The sequence below is a fragment of the Nicotiana tabacum genome, chromosome 4 (assembly GCF_000715075.1).
Source record: "Nicotiana tabacum cultivar K326 chromosome 4, ASM71507v2, whole genome shotgun sequence".
NCBI lineage: Eukaryota > Viridiplantae > Streptophyta > Magnoliopsida > Solanales > Solanaceae > Nicotiana > Nicotiana tabacum.
The window spans coordinates 123312700-123328290 of NC_134083.1; the positions used below are offsets into that span (position 1 = coordinate 123312700).

General features: G+C 39.5%; 1 protein-coding gene across 3 annotated transcripts; it reads right to left on the reverse strand.

Annotated features, from left to right (window-relative positions):
* Positions 1-270: 270 nt before the first annotated feature.
* LOC107764054 (synaptotagmin-1) lies at positions 271-11986 on the reverse strand. 3 transcript variants are annotated; one of them, XM_075252386.1, is made up of 13 exons: positions 11437-11568; positions 8458-8549; positions 6659-6757; positions 6524-6574; positions 6311-6434; positions 5279-5397; positions 5061-5162; positions 4557-4631; positions 3763-3839; positions 3428-3674; positions 3000-3350; positions 1456-1587; positions 271-611 (listed from the first exon to the last, which is right to left on the reverse strand). In XM_075252386.1, exons 2-13 carry the CDS (start codon positions 8470-8472, stop codon positions 480-482), a joined length of 1524 nt encoding a protein of 507 aa, XP_075108487.1. In that variant the 5' UTR covers positions 8473-8549; positions 11437-11568; the 3' UTR covers positions 271-479. The 3 variants fall into 3 exon arrangements, with proteins under 3 accessions (XP_075108487.1, XP_075108485.1, XP_075108486.1); XM_075252384.1 differs by lacking the exon at positions 8458-8549 and having other exon boundaries at positions 11437-11986; XM_075252385.1 differs by lacking the exon at positions 8458-8549 and having other exon boundaries at positions 6659-6830; positions 11437-11577.
* Positions 11987-15591: the final 3605 nt, after the last annotated feature.

Sequence of the window (15591 nt, forward strand, 5' to 3'; positions counted from 1 at the left end):
ATATAACTTAAACTCATTTAATCTATTACACCGGTTAAGGTTGAAACAACCACCTTATCTGACCCACCTTTTTCTTATCAAGTCTGAAGTTCCGAGAGTAAAAAGAGGTAACCCTCTTTTAAGTCCCTATGAATCACTCTTCTTTCAATCGCTCTTTAACTGAATTAGTTCAACAAATATCTGAGGACGAAAACAACCAAGAAAGAATATCTAATGAAAGATGAGAATCAAATATATCTAAGGGGTGCCGTTTCAGAACCGACCTGTTATGCAGAGAAGAACTGTACTGAAAATATAAATAACCCACCATAACCAGGTTGTCATTGTACTATGTACACAAACATTCAATGATTTTTCAACACATGAGTTTGGAGAGAGGAAAATGTCTGTCTTAGCATAAGAGGGAACCAAGATAATACCAGAAAAAAGGAAAAGAAAAGAGGTTAAGAAGTATGTAACTTAGTAAAGGCGGGATAAGATTATTTAGCGGTCCTCCATTGCAGCTCAACTTGAATCCGTCCGGTTTTTGAATCTATGAGGTGGTACTTCTCGTTGATCCTTGTGTTGTGAACGACATCTGAAAGACTTATATCAATATACCCTAACACTTCCTGTATTAAGAAATATACCCAAAAAAGTGAAAGCTTTAGTAGTGCAACGAACAACTGAAAACAGTAGCATATAGAAGCAGCCTACTCCATCCTTTCTGGAATACGTGTTATCTTCCAAGTGTAATAATACTATCTTCCATCTGATTTTCGACTTCCCGAAAACAGAAATAAAATATATTATCTTGACAGGGTGTTACTGCTTAGTCGCCCATATTAAATTGATCATAGGATACATGGCAGAGACCTATATACTAGATATCCAAAATTGATAAAAATAATTGGTGAGTTGGCAAGAGATCAAAAGCTTATGCAGCTCATATTTAGGGATGCTAGGGCATGGTTATCTCTTAATTTTATTTCTATTAGGAATATCATGCCCTAACCATGTCAAGTCAGTATTTGAAGCCGCATATAAAGTTAATAATTCATTACTATTAGGAAAGGTATTGTCCTAATGTTTTCTTTCCCAAAAGAAGGTCCATAAATCCATTGAATTAATTTTTTTTAAAAACTCATTATTGCTAAATGAAAACTCTGAATTAATTAAAGATGATAACTCTTTTTTTGCGTCCCGGGAGGGCCATGGGAAAATTTGCAGGACAATATAAACAAGAGAACATATTTCTTAGGAACTCATTGAAATAGGGAGACCAGTAATATCTTGTCAAATAACTAATGGCAGATGGATTTGAGCTTTTGAAACTAAAAGATGGCATTATTATGATTTCTAAGGGCACTTTGACTTATAAACTAGATGGTGATCTTAAGTTCTCGACAAATATTACTTGCAGCATTCAGTCTGCTGATGATGAAAATAAATAAGAGTAAATTGCAACTTACGTACCTTTGGATGTAGAAGGCCAATCCTTGTTGAGGTGCTGATAACTTCTACATGCAGTTTATCATTCACGGGAGACTCCTCCAACACAAAACTAAACTCCTCTTCCCATCTTGGATCCCTGTTCTTCTTCACTTGCTGCAATCACAATGGAGAAATCACTTCTAGTGCTTACGTGGGCAAAATTCAGCAGTAGTAGTAGACCCCTTGATAGGACATTTCTCGAGTTCAGAGTAATTACCAAACAAGAAACTCTTTTAAACAATAACAACAATAAACCTAGTATTATTCCCACAAGTGGGGTCTGGGGAAGGTAGTGTGTACGCAGACCTTACCCCTACCTAGTGAAGGTAGAGAGGCTGTTTCCAATAGACCCTCGTCTCAGAAGAATAAGAAGAAGAATAAAAAGGGGGAGAAAAAGAATAAGTAGCGTGTATGGTCTAAGTAGATTAATAATGAAGGCAACAAGGCAATTTAAATTTGATCAATCTTATCATTATGAAACGTGTAGAAACAGCAGAATTGAAAATTTTCAGTCATCCAAATCAGGAGAAGGAAAAAACAGATAAATAAAACATCAAGGAGTCTTTCATACAAGTGGCAAAAGGTCCCAGAAAACAAACTTGATACCAATGCTATGCTGCCAACAGGTTCTTGTTCCCTAACCTATTTCTGTTAAGAAGTTCAGGATTCTGGAGAAAATAGTGCGTAAAGAAAATTACAGGTTGGAATCTCAATATCCTGTTGCTAAAGGAAGGTTATTATTGTGGAATCGGCATTGGCCTTACTCTCACTATGTAGATACATTATGTCTTTTATTTTAGATACTTTTCTTTGGTTATTCACACTATAAGCTTGGGGTATAGACAAGATTTTAGGTTATGTTTTAACTTCTTCATAGTCACTCCTCTCACAGCTGCTTACCTACTCCTTTCTACCATCTCTGACTGACAGCTGTCTTTGTGATTGTTCTGATGTATGTATTTCTCACTCTCTCCCTCTATTAATCTATTAGGTATTCCGACGTTCGGTGGTCGAAACTCAGTTGGCTAATGCAAGTTTATTATGAAGATGCAAAATGATCAATGCTCCCTATATCCTAGTTAACACTTTGCAGGACATAATCAGATTAGCACAAAGATTAATAATTTTAAGTCGCATAGTATATTATACTGAAGTTAGTTAAAGATGCAATATGCTTAGAACAGTGGTCGAAATGTGAAGGAGGAGTAGGTTGTGAGGATTTATTATATCCAAAATCTAAAATAAATAAAGTAGTATTGAAGTATTGATACATACAGGTTTGAGCTTAAACTAGGAGACTTCTCAATTAAGCAAAAGGCCAAGTTAAATTAATTTGGGACATGTTCAGTAAAAATTACTGAAGTGAGCCAAGGTTAAAGTATAGTCTTTTCACTTGGGTAGAGCTACGGGTAGGTTATAGATTCAAGGTGGTGGGTAGGTCAGAAGCTTTTCGCACCATAACTATTGCAATCCATATATGTTAAGGAGAGAGCAATGAAGGGCCAAAGAAAGAGGCAAGTAGGCACCTTAGTTTTTCTCTCCTCCCCTTTAAAGATAATCCTGACATATGGATTAGTGTGGTTCTTTCCTTCAACATCTTCAGCTTGATGGACTATAACTACAAGGACACCTCCCCCTGGTGGCGTTCCTTCTGGAGCTTTTAAGACTGTTCCAGACTCTTCAAAATCTTTTGGCAAATCCTCCTCCTTAAACGGTTTATATGTCAATTCTACTACAATCTGTCCCCGTTGCTTGTCATTCTGAGCATCATTCAGATCAATATTCTTCAGGAGATCAAGTGTCATAGTTTTTGACTCATCAGGAGTCAAATCTCTCAGCGGGACTACATTTGTACCCATCTTGTCATGTTTCCCAATCTGATACAGAAGGCAAAAAGAAGCTTGAGACTCAATAGGTAAAATAATCAATAAATGAATTAAATCTTGAAAGTTACCTGCTCCCAGTCATAAACAGAGATCTCCAATGCTTGTGATTCCGGATCTTTAACTACCATACTAAATTCCTCATTCCACTCTGGATTTAAATTACTATGCTTCACCGTGGTCTTTTTAGATGGAAGCTTCGACTCTGTAAGCTTAAGTTTTACATAAGGATCAGATGCGCCCAATAAGTCCTTCTTTCTCAACTTCATTGCCCTCAAAATCTTAACATGTAAAATCCCAACTGGTCTTTTCATGGCTCTACATATTCCCAAAATGAAATAAGTTATTACGAGGAATTTGTGAAGTGAGTCAAAGAATGTGGGAACAAAATCTAGATGTAGCATACTTGGATGGATCCAAAATTTGTACTTCTAGAGCTTTAGGCCATAGATACATGCTAGCAACTTGATCTTTAATTGTCTCCTGGAAGAAAAAGCTCTAACTGATATTAACATCTGATCTTTAGTAATAGCTAAGACAAATATGTTATCCCAGACCCAGACACATCTTCACAAGCAAAGCAGCAGAGTATCTAACAGGTGATTCACATCCTTAAACATCAAAACTTACAACTCTGGGATCTATCAAGACATTTATAATAAGTTTTTAGCAGCTTTCAAAAGTCAAAAGCTTACACTCAAAAAAAAAAAAAATATCAACAATTCCAGGGTTAGTTTTTATGACCGAGGACTCCGGAGTGTTAGTGGCACACGGTTCGGAACTTGGTGGATAATGGGCCCGCCTCTCTACAAGTGTTCAACCAAGGGATGTCAATCGACACCCCTTGGCCCAAAAATTACACTGTATTGCTAGATAATTTTTTTTATTTTATGTATATTTACTATACATTGACTCCCTTGATTTTACGGTATAATTAAACTCTTATATTTTGATACCCCTTAGTGAAAATCCTAGCTCCGCCACTGCTCTCTACCCTTCTCCACTTAAGTACCAAGCTTTCATCAGCGGCACAATTTGAATCCACACGCGTGTCTAACCCACATGTCAGGTGTTGTGCTCTAACCACTAGACTAAAGCCCTTGGGTAAAATCAACATTCCAGGTTCTTTTGCGCAAATGGAGCAAATCCAACAAACATAATATTTCAAAAGAAATAAATTGGCATAAAAGAAAATAATACCTGGACAAACCTGTACAACCCAGGAATGGCCATTAGATCAGCCCCCAATAGCTTCAACCCGAAGTCAACATGTGGCTAAAAACCATAATAAAAAAACAACGGACGTGAACAAGACAGTAGCATAAATAGTTAAATACAATAGCATAAATACACAATCATACATAGAACAAAAGCAATAGATCTTCAAAATGAAAATTAATACCAAAGCAGTGATACTACATCGAGGACATTAAGAGCAACTATGTACATAATGGTGCACTTCTCCATAGTGCACGTCAAGGGAATACATTTCACCACCTTGATTTTTCCATACAACAACCCATCCAAACAAGAAAAAAGATATTCAATCCGGAACATGTTAACATTCTCGGGATAAGAGAAAAGGACACTGACCAATGATACTGTCTCAAGTATTTCATACCATTTAACTATCTGCCATTACAACTACTGGAAGCATGTTTGCAAGCAACATGCCTTCTTTTCCCAGAAATGTGACTGACATACCTTCTCCATAAGTGACACAAAGATTTTGGCAAAACAAGGAAAGCTCGGAACTAGAGGCTTCAGAGTAATACGTGGAGCTGCAAAGATCTGCAAGTCGATAACCTGAAATATCCACCAAAGCAATTACAACTTTCTACTCAATTACAGCAAATGTAGGCAGGCACTTTATTTTTCTCAAAATTTGGCAAAATGCAGAACGGTTAAAAAAATTGCAAAACCTGAACAGTTGCTTTCAATCCAAATGCTTTGACCGCAACAGAGACATTAGGATTGCTGGCCCATTTTAAGTATGGTTCCATCATCAACTCTTTTTCATCAGTAACATAGACCTTCATACCTGCCAGCAGCAGAACCTTAGGTGAAGTTTATGTTGAAGCTAAGTCAAAAGTCCTATAACACACTACCTTATTTATAAACCATCATATTAAAAGATTTAGATCACAATTTCATTGCATCCAAGGTCTGACATATACCAAGGGTCAAGAAAGCAGTTGAGAGAGAGAAAGAAGATGAGCTATCACAGCTGATCAGAGCAACCAGTAAGAAGCATGGGAAGAGGTATATGAAAGGTGTTGCACCAACTCTATGAAAGAGAGAGAATATCCCATGCAACACTTAAATAATAATAACACCACTGTTAACAGAAATTCATAAAAAGAAAAAACTCCCCGAGTAACTCTGCCAACTAGTACGTTTCACCTTTCACCTTCCCTTCTTATCTGTACAAAACGTTTAAGATCACGAGTTTGTATCTTTCTATCGAAGATATAAGCTTTACTAACCAAACTTTTCAAAGACTATTTGGCGGTGCACTCAAATTCATTAACTTACACCAAACATGATACTTATCAAAAAGGGGAAAAAGCTCTTATTATGTGTCGAAACGACAGCATCTGCTAGTTTGAGGGTTAACTCCTTGACAATTATATATTAATGCGAACTTCAGCTAACAAATGGAGCAACTACAAAGTAATGCATTGCACTCTCTGATGCCATAACCATATTCTTACCCTACATAACTGAAACTTCTTCTTACGCAGATCATTTACCTAGCCAACTAAAACATCAAGACCACTATACAATTATCATCTAATGCATTTCTACGATAGGAATGGAAAGCAGACGAGTAAGAGAGGGCATCTTCTGTATCTTATTCGTATGCCACATTTTAATTTCCTAGTAAGTCACAACACTAACTAAAAATAAAAGGACCAACTAATTTTGTTAATGGCCATTAAGAAACCACTAACCTTGGAAAGTAGGTGGTAAGGACCCCAAAGTCAGTGTTTCAAATTCAACAGAGTCAATTTTATACTTTGGAATTTGCTCCACAATAATAGGTGCAGCAATATTCTTCGCAGTCCTGCAAATAGCCTGTTTATATAAATTAGGTTAGTTTACTTCCTTTTTGATAGATATCAATGAGAAAGAAATTCAAAACACTGTTAGGAAATGGAGAATACCTTGTCCAGATAAGGCCACATGAGCTCAAGAAATTTGTTGAGCCAGTCCACCTTCAGCAACGAACAAAGGAAATAAAAATATAATTCACAGCTCAACTTCAAGGATGCAGGTTAAACATGTAACTAAATACTTACACGGTCATAATCCGGACATTTAACCCAAATAGGAATTTCAGGAAGTAATTGCTGCAAGCTTTGAGTGTCTCGTTCGACCAATGGATGAATAACAAGGTCCTGATTGAGAATGAAAACCATTAGCTGTTCCAAAGGTGCTGATTGTGTAAAATAGAAAATGTTATCTCCTCCACTGATAGAAGTGCAGAAGTGAGACAAATGAAATATATCAATGAGCAGGAAGGAGAAGAATTTAGCACGAGTAAAGTTTATCTCAACAACATGGCTGCCCACTGAGATATCACATTAAAACATAGAAGGTAAATAATTTTAAGATAGTAATTAAAAACAGTAGTTCGGCATGCCCAAGGAAAAAATGTGAAATGCTAATGTAAGCCCCCCCCCCCCCAAACACACACACACCAATCACTAACGGATGCCAGCTTAACATGGTTAATGATCCTGTCAATGTCATGACTACTTTTGTTTTTGTGGTTGGGGGGGAGGGGGGGGAACAGTTATGGAGTTAATAAATAACAACAACCAAGCACTAAGACAGTGCTTGAGATTACATGATCTGGGATCCCCATATACAAAAACAAAAAGAAAAGATCCCATTTGTACGAAATGTCTATTCCTGCAGTGAAATGATGTAATCTAGCATGCTGTCCTCATCATTTACATCTTGAATGTTGCAGAAGAAAGCCAAAACCATAGACATCTGAACTTTAACAACTGTATAGTCTCTTTTCCTTCAAAACACCTCGAGTTTCTCTCTCCCCACAGGGTCCAACAGATACAAGCAGGTACTGTGATCCATGCTCTTTTCAGAGAATTTCTAATCCCACCACTTCTCCAGCCGGACAGCAATTCCTCTACTGTTTTAGGCATGACAAACGATACGTTGAACAAGTTGAAGAATAAGTTCCACAGTTGTCTAGCAATTGTGCAGTGCATAAACAGATGACTGCTGCTCTCCTCTTCCTTATTACAGAGATAGCATCTGCTACATAATAACATCCACCTTTGCTGTAGATTGCATTGTATTAGGCAAGCATCATGTGCAAGAAGCCAAATGAAACATGCTACCTTATAGAAGGCTTTACTTTTCCATAGCTAAATCCAAGGCCAAGTGATACTGCTACAGAAACCCTTGTTTAGTTCCCTGTAAGAAGAACCAACTGAGGAAACTCCATTTGTTTGCCTCTTCCATATTAGTTGATCTTCTTCTTCTTCTTCTGCATTTAGGTTCACCTTCTAAACCCAGCTGCTTCCATTCCAACATTGTGATACCAGACAGTCTTGCATTCGAAGAGAAGCTGTAAGTCCTTGTAAGTCAAACTCAGGGGTTTATGACTTATCCAGGGGTGTACACAACAACCAACCGAGAAAACTCCATTCCTTTGCCTTTTCCATATGTCAATCTCAAACTTCACTTACAATATTCACATCTGACCGTATCAAATATATACCAAAGTGTCCAAATGAAAAATGTCGAAAGTATATCAATCAGTCAACTATATCTCAATTCCAAATTAGCTTGGATCGGCTATATGAATCCTCCATATGAATTCTGCTCTATTTAGGTCCAATTAGTATTCAAAGAAATCCTTCATCACACTTTGGCTATTTGCGCTGAATGTCACAATCCTCCTCCGTCATCCTAATTACGAACTGTCAATACTTTGGGAAGCTCAAAGACAGAGTTAAACTCTCATAACGTTGAATAACAAAATCATTTAGAGATGCAACTTTGCAATACACAAACATTATTTGCCAAACAACTAACATTATGAGCTAAAGATGTGTTTAGGTAATACCTCAACCATCATCATATCCTGGTCTATGTTGCTCAAACTCGGGTGCGGGTATCCGCTCCGGGTGCGAATCTAGATGCTGGATCCTTCATAATCTAAATTTTAAGATTCGGGGAGTACGGATTCAGGTATGGATACGGGTGTGGAGATTCGGCTAAAAGTAATTTAAAATTCTAAAAAAAGATCTATAAAACCTACTAGTAAGTTGTGGAGTGCAACCAATAATTCAATCTTTCATTTTGAGAATTTCTCACATTGTAGGCACTAGCCAGCAACAGCTAAAATTCAATCTTTGTTTCCTCAAATTTGTCCATGGATTGTGGTCAAAGTACCCTATCTCGATTGACCACACCCGGTACGAATTCTATACCCTTACTAGTACCAGTGTCGTGTCGACACGGGTGGAGCAGCTAAAATAATGAGTCCGCGCAACATAGATCCTGATGGCCCTATCAAGTTTTCATTGTTCCCCCAACATAGTCCTCCCAACAACCCAGTGTAGTTCCTCAATCAAATAATCACAAGCAAGTGGATTAATCAGAAAGGATGCACAATATTGGCAGTGGAAGCTACTTGCCAGGTCCAAAAAAAAAAAAAAGACTTGACCGGTTCACAACTGTAACTGTATATGCATATAGGTTTGAGCTTGTGGGTCATAAAATATTACAAGCTGAATGATCGCACTGTTTCACCTCTTCTAATTGTGTACATTTTTGTTCGGTCGTAACCATGTACCAATCACCTCTTGTTGGACACAAAGGTTCACCTGGTGGTTCATCAAATCTTGTTAGGAATAAGTTTTGCATGATAAGTCGTTAAGCGTTACTCATGCTGTAAAACCACATTTTCTTATGCTTAATAAAGCATGCAAGTACTATTATGAATACAGGTCAAATGCTTAAAATGAAATATGCATTTGCTTCATTGTTATAGCATTTTTAGCTTAAATATGATTAGCTTAATATATTTTGATAAAGTAATTTCACATTGATGTGAGAAACACTCCTTGTCATTTTCAGCTTTTAGTATCACCCCTCTAGTTGTCATTTACCTTCCTCAGTGCTCTGAGAGTTCACACTGACAGGTAAAGAAACTCCGTGTCCAGTGGTTTCAGCAGCCTATGTAATAGGACTTTATAGAGAGAATCTATTTTTTTGCCATTCTTCTTCCAGATGTCATGTTTTGCTATGTAATGTTCTGTTTTTAGAGTTACTTTTGAAAATCAACTATTCTTAAGTCTTGTTAATTTCACCTGAATCTTAAATCTCAAATGATTCCTTTATCTTCTACACTGTAGATATACGTGCTATAAATAGATGGAAATCAGCCATCAATGTGCATCACCATACCACCCGTGCTTCCACAACTAAACCCTATTTTCTTTCCTAGTTTGAAGGGACGTCACTGCTGAAATCATCTTTATCTCTTCACGATATTCCTCATTCATAGAGTAATGTAGTGATCCCAAACCTCCATCCAGCTCCTAAATTCTATACTTCTTTGGATCACAGTCCTCCATAAAGCTTGTTTCATTACAAAATCTCCACATTAAGTTACCTAATAATGCACTATTGAATACCAACAAATCTTTCACTCCAAGCCCTCCATACCTTTTCGGAGATGTGACCACCTCATAATTATCCAACTGAAACTTCTTTCTCTCTCATCAATTGTTTCATACGAGAAATTTATTCTCAACATCTTTAATTTTTTTGGTCACACTAACCAGTGCGGACATAAAAGACAAACAATGTGTAGGGATGCTTGACAAGGTTCTATTAATCTGTACTTCCATAACCTCTTCGACAATGACAACAACATGATCATGGACTTTGCACCATTTTAGAAGGCCGGAGTGCTCTATGAAGAGTTGACCAAGTTTGGCTGAGGGTTGACCGGGGATCGACCACGTTTGACCAAGACATTGAGTATAGCATTTAGACTTCCAGAAATATTATTCTCACAAATGAATAACCTGTGGGCCACACGTCCACCCACCTGGGCCATATAATCTACCTAGTTATTTAGGATCTTTACTTTGTATTTCGGACTACTCCATTAACTTCGCATATAAATAGGAAGTCTTTTAGTTTAAAGTTAGTTTATGATGTTTTAATGAAGATTTCTCTTGTGAGAGAACCCCTTTGTGGAATTGACCTTTACCTCTAAACCTCATCTTGATGTTATGACTCTATCCATTTTAATAATAGCAGGATCAATCTCAAATAAGAATAGAGGAGGCCTGCAGTAGGTTGACGGCCAGCGTAGAAATTGTCAAATTAGATGAATCTTTAGATTGATACTTGTCTAAGTTGCAATGGAGGCATTCAATTTGAGAGAGGAACACTACTGTCTTCATAAATTTAGGAGGCTTACATCAAGAAGGGTTTAGTAAATATTACATGGAATTCAGAGGATTCTTTTTTTAAGTAGGCGAAATTTCGAGGCTAATGTAGCTTCTTTAGCATTACTAAATGTTAATTTCCTTGGGTATATGAGCTCAACTTGGGGAAAGACCACTGAGTTATGTGAATCTAACTCAAATAGGAAATCGCAATGCAGATATTCTTCTCCACCACCATAACCAATCTAGTAGAAGCACATAAATATAGCACAACAAATCAACCAACTACACCTCGATTTCAATCTAGTTGCAGTCGGTTATATAAATCTTCTATTATCACGCCCATTCATTCCAATAGTAAACATAAAATTTCAGCACCCTCTTTAACTTAAACTTTGAAGAGACTATTTGCAAGTACTCCAAATTTTTTAGATGCTTGAATAAAATGTCTTCAAGCAGGCAAATGAAAATATAGAACTTCACCGGACGTGTTTGTCACTAGAGACAATGAACTTAAAACCCCACAAATCAACAAATATAGTAGCAAGGAGAAACACTGAATAGAGGAAAGTGCCAACAAAAAAGATACCTACTGACACACAATCATAAAGATAGAGAAAGAAAGACAGAGGTAGCACCTTAACATCGTTGGGCTGAAAAAAGATGAACATAAAGTAACCAATCACCAAGCCAGCAGAAACTCCAACTCCAAATCCACAAAAACCCAGTATCGAACTCAAAAAACCCATCTCTATAACCCTCCAAATCACCGTAATTCAAAGCAAACGTTCCAAAAACAACATTTGGAATCCAGTCCTCGGTGTTTCCACTTCCCTCCTCCCAAATATCAACCGCCAGAAAAGGGAAAAGAACACGTGGACCCACAATAAAAGACTAGATAGCTTGATACTCTAATTAACAGCATGAAAAGGCATAACTACCCTTAAATGATCCATGCGCTATGGGCTTAAGATGCGTGTCCTTGGATGTCTTTTCAAATTAGTCTTCTGGACAAACGTAACGAACTAAAGTGCCCAATTGACCGGCGGAAGAGGGAAGGAACTGCGTGTTACATTTTTAGACGCACACGCTATGCTTTGTTTGGAGATTGGGTTACCGACATGATCCCAACTATAGTCAGGATGCCACTAAACACAGTGCCGAAAACTATTTTGATCAACAGACGTTATGTATGAAATTACTCATTACTTCTTTATGGAAGCTGACACGAACTTTTTTTTTTTTAAATCTATATATAGTTTTTTCATATTTTTCATCCGGGGTAATTCGAACTCAAAACCTAACGGTCGTGAATATTGTGTTTTTACCAACTAAGCAAGTCTCACAGCTGATACAAATAATGTTCTCTTATTTCATATTACATCACACTATTTCATTTTAGTTTATTTTTAAAACAATGATTTTTATATTTTAAATTTCTTAGACTTTATTCTCTTCCTCAATCTTTACCTTTCACTTCTCTGTTTTGACTATGGTTATTAGCAGTGTTATTTATATCTTCAGTACAAAACAGTTTTTCGACCGTTACTTCAGCGTCGACTCCGGCGTGACGGGAAGTCCAAGCCCTCCCACACACACACACACACACTCCCCTCGCCCCACACCCCTCTCTCTCCTCCTCCTCTATTATCACTCTCCCACCCCCCCACCCCCTTTCTTTCTTCCCCTTTCCTCTTCTCCCCCATTCTTAGCACAACAACAAATTTTCGGCGAGCGACGAGCAGTCCAGCGACCACCCCACGCCGACGCCGTTCCTTTTGTCCTCTCTTCTTTATTCCTTTCTCTGCCCGTTGTGTCTCTGCTTTGAGTTCAATTAGGCCACCTGTGGTGAGGGTGACAGCCCTACCATCATCCATTTTTCTTGGTTGTGTGGTGTGGTGTGAGTGCTGCAGGTACCATTTTTGTGGCTGTTTGGTGACGGGAGGGAGGCGCACGCGCAAAAGCAGCATAGCAGGTCGGTTGGCAGGAACAACGGCAGAACATCGGGTTCTACATCATCGAGAGTATACCAAGTCGAAAGTCCAGGTTATATTTGCGGGAATTGGTACCTCCCGCCTCCTATTTCTCTCTCTCCTGTCTTAGTTGATTTGTTGTCGTAGTAGTACGTAATTAGTTCAGTCAATTTAGTAGTGGACCTATATTCTCATTTTTTACATAGACTTCCGTAGGTATAACGGTTGTGGTTTGTAATGGCAATGTAGGGTCATGTCCTCGGGGAGGGCGGGTGGCGGGGCGGGGATTAGGGCAAGGGTCGGGGGTGGGACGGGGCCCATAGGGGGTAAGAGGAACAAAGGTGCCTATAGATTGAGAATTGGATTGTGGAATATAGGGACATTGACGGGTAAGTCTATAGATCTAGCGAAGATTTTCCAGAAAAGAAAGGTAAATATAGCTTGTGTTCAGGAGACTAGGTGGGTAAGATCGAAGGCGAGGAATGCCTACGGGTATAAGTTGTGGTACTCCCGAGGCGTGAAAGGCAAGAACGGAGTGGGTATTTTGGTGGATAGGGAGCTTAGAGAGTCAGTGGTAGAGGCTAGGCGTGTGAGTGATAGATTGATGGCGATTAAGTTAGTAGTTGGACGAAGCACTCTGAATGTCATTAGCGCTTACGCGCCGCAAGTGGGCTTGGACGAGGAGGTTAAAAGGCGATTTTGGGAGGAGTTGGATGAGGTGGTGCGGGGTACTCCGCCTACGGAGAAGTTATTTATAGGAGGGAATTTCAATGGGCATATTGGGTCGTCTGCTAGTGGCTATGGTGAGGTACACGGCGGCTTCGGCTGTGGGGTTAGGAACGGAGGAGGCACTTCACTGTTGGATTTTGCTAGAGCTTTTGAGTTGGTGATCGTGAACTCTATTTTTTCGAAGAAGGAGGAGCATTTGATTACTTTCCGGAGTATGGTGGCTAAGATTCATATTGATTATCTTCTCCTCAGGAGGTGTGATAAGGGGTTGTGCGAGGATTGTAAGGTGATCCCGAGTGAGAACCTCGCGACACAGCATAGACTCTTGGTGATAGACATCGGTATCTTGATAAAGAGGAAGAAGAGGTTTGTACGGGGTCAACTAAGGATCAGGTGGGGAGCCTTGACTAAGGATACTGCGTTGGAGTTGGAGGGGAAGTTGGCGACGATCTGATCCTGGAAGAGTGGTGGAGATGCTAGCGGTAAGTGAACGGCGACGGCGGATTGTATAAGGGAGGCGACGAGAGAGGTATTAGGGGTCTCGAAGGGATACTCAGGTGGGCACCGAGGCGACTGGTAGTGGAATGACGTGGTCCAGAGTAAAGTGGAAGCAAAGAAAGCGACTTAACTTAAGTTAGTAGAGAGCACCGACGTGGAGCAGATGAGAGCGAATAGAGAAAGGTATAACGAAGTTAGGAGGGAGGCAAAAGTAGCGATCACGGAGGCTAAGACAGCTGCGTTTGGGGCGGCTGTATGAGGAATTGGGGGGTAAAGGTGGGGACAAGAAGTTGTTTTGGCTGGCCAGAGCGAGAGAGAGGAAGGCTCGTGATCTGGAGCAAGTGAGGTGTATCAAAGACGAGGAAGGTCGTGTATTGATGGAAGAAGCCCAAATTAAGCAGAGATGGCAGTCGTATTTTCATAGACTTCTGAATGAAGAGGGAGACAGAAACATCGAGTTAGGGGAATTAGGGCACTCCGAGAGTCACCAAGACTTTAGGTATTGTGGGCGTATTGATGTGGAGGAGGTCGTGGGAGCAATGCGTAAGATGAGCCAGGGCAAAACGACTGGACCAGACAAGATTCCAGTGGAAATTTGGAGGTATGTGGGTAGAGTAGGTTTGGAGTGGCTGACTGAGCTGTTTAATGTTATTTTCAGGATGAAAAGGATGCCAGATGAGTGGAGATGGAGTACGATGATCCCGCTGTATAAGAACAAAGGGGATATCCAGAATTGTAACAACTATAGGGGTATTAAGTTACTAAGTCATACCATGAAAGTCTGGGAAAAGGTGGTGGAAGGGAGGGTAAGGAGGGCGGTGTCAATATCCGATAACCAGTTCGGGTTCATGCCAGGTCGTTCTACAACAGAAGCTATCCACCTTATCAGGAGATTGATGGAATAGTACAGAGATAAGAAGAGGGATTTGCACATGGTATTTATTGATCTAGAGAAGGCGTATGACAAGGTCCCTAGAGACGTTCTTTGGAGATGCCTTGAGGTGAAAGGCGTGTCGGCAGCTTACATTAGTGCAATAAAGGATTTGTATGATGGAGCTAAGACTCAGGTAAGGACTGTGGGAGGGGACTCAGAGCTTTTTTCAGTGGTTATGGGTTTACACCAAGGATCTGCACTCAACCCGTTCTTATTTTCTCTGGTGATGGACACACTGACACACCATATTCAAGGAAAGGTGCCATGGTGTATGTTGTTCGCTGATGATATAGTTCTGATTGATGAGACGAAAGACGGCGTGAATGAGAGACTGGAGGTATTGAGGCAGGCCTTGGAGTCTAAAGGTTTCAAGTTGAGTAGGACCAAGATGAAATATTTAGAGTGTCAGTTCAGCGAGGGGTCGGGGGAAGCGGGCATAGAGGTGACGCTTGACTCGCAAGTCATCCCTAAGAGAGAGAGTTTCAAGTATTTAGGGTCAATTATCCAGAGAGATGGGGAGATCGACGGGGATGTCACGCACCGTATCGCGGTGGGCTGGATGAAATGGAGGTTAGCATCTGGAGTCATGTGCGACAAGAAGGTGCCACTGAAACTTAAAGGTAAGTTCTATAGAGAGGTGGTTAGACCGGTCATATTGT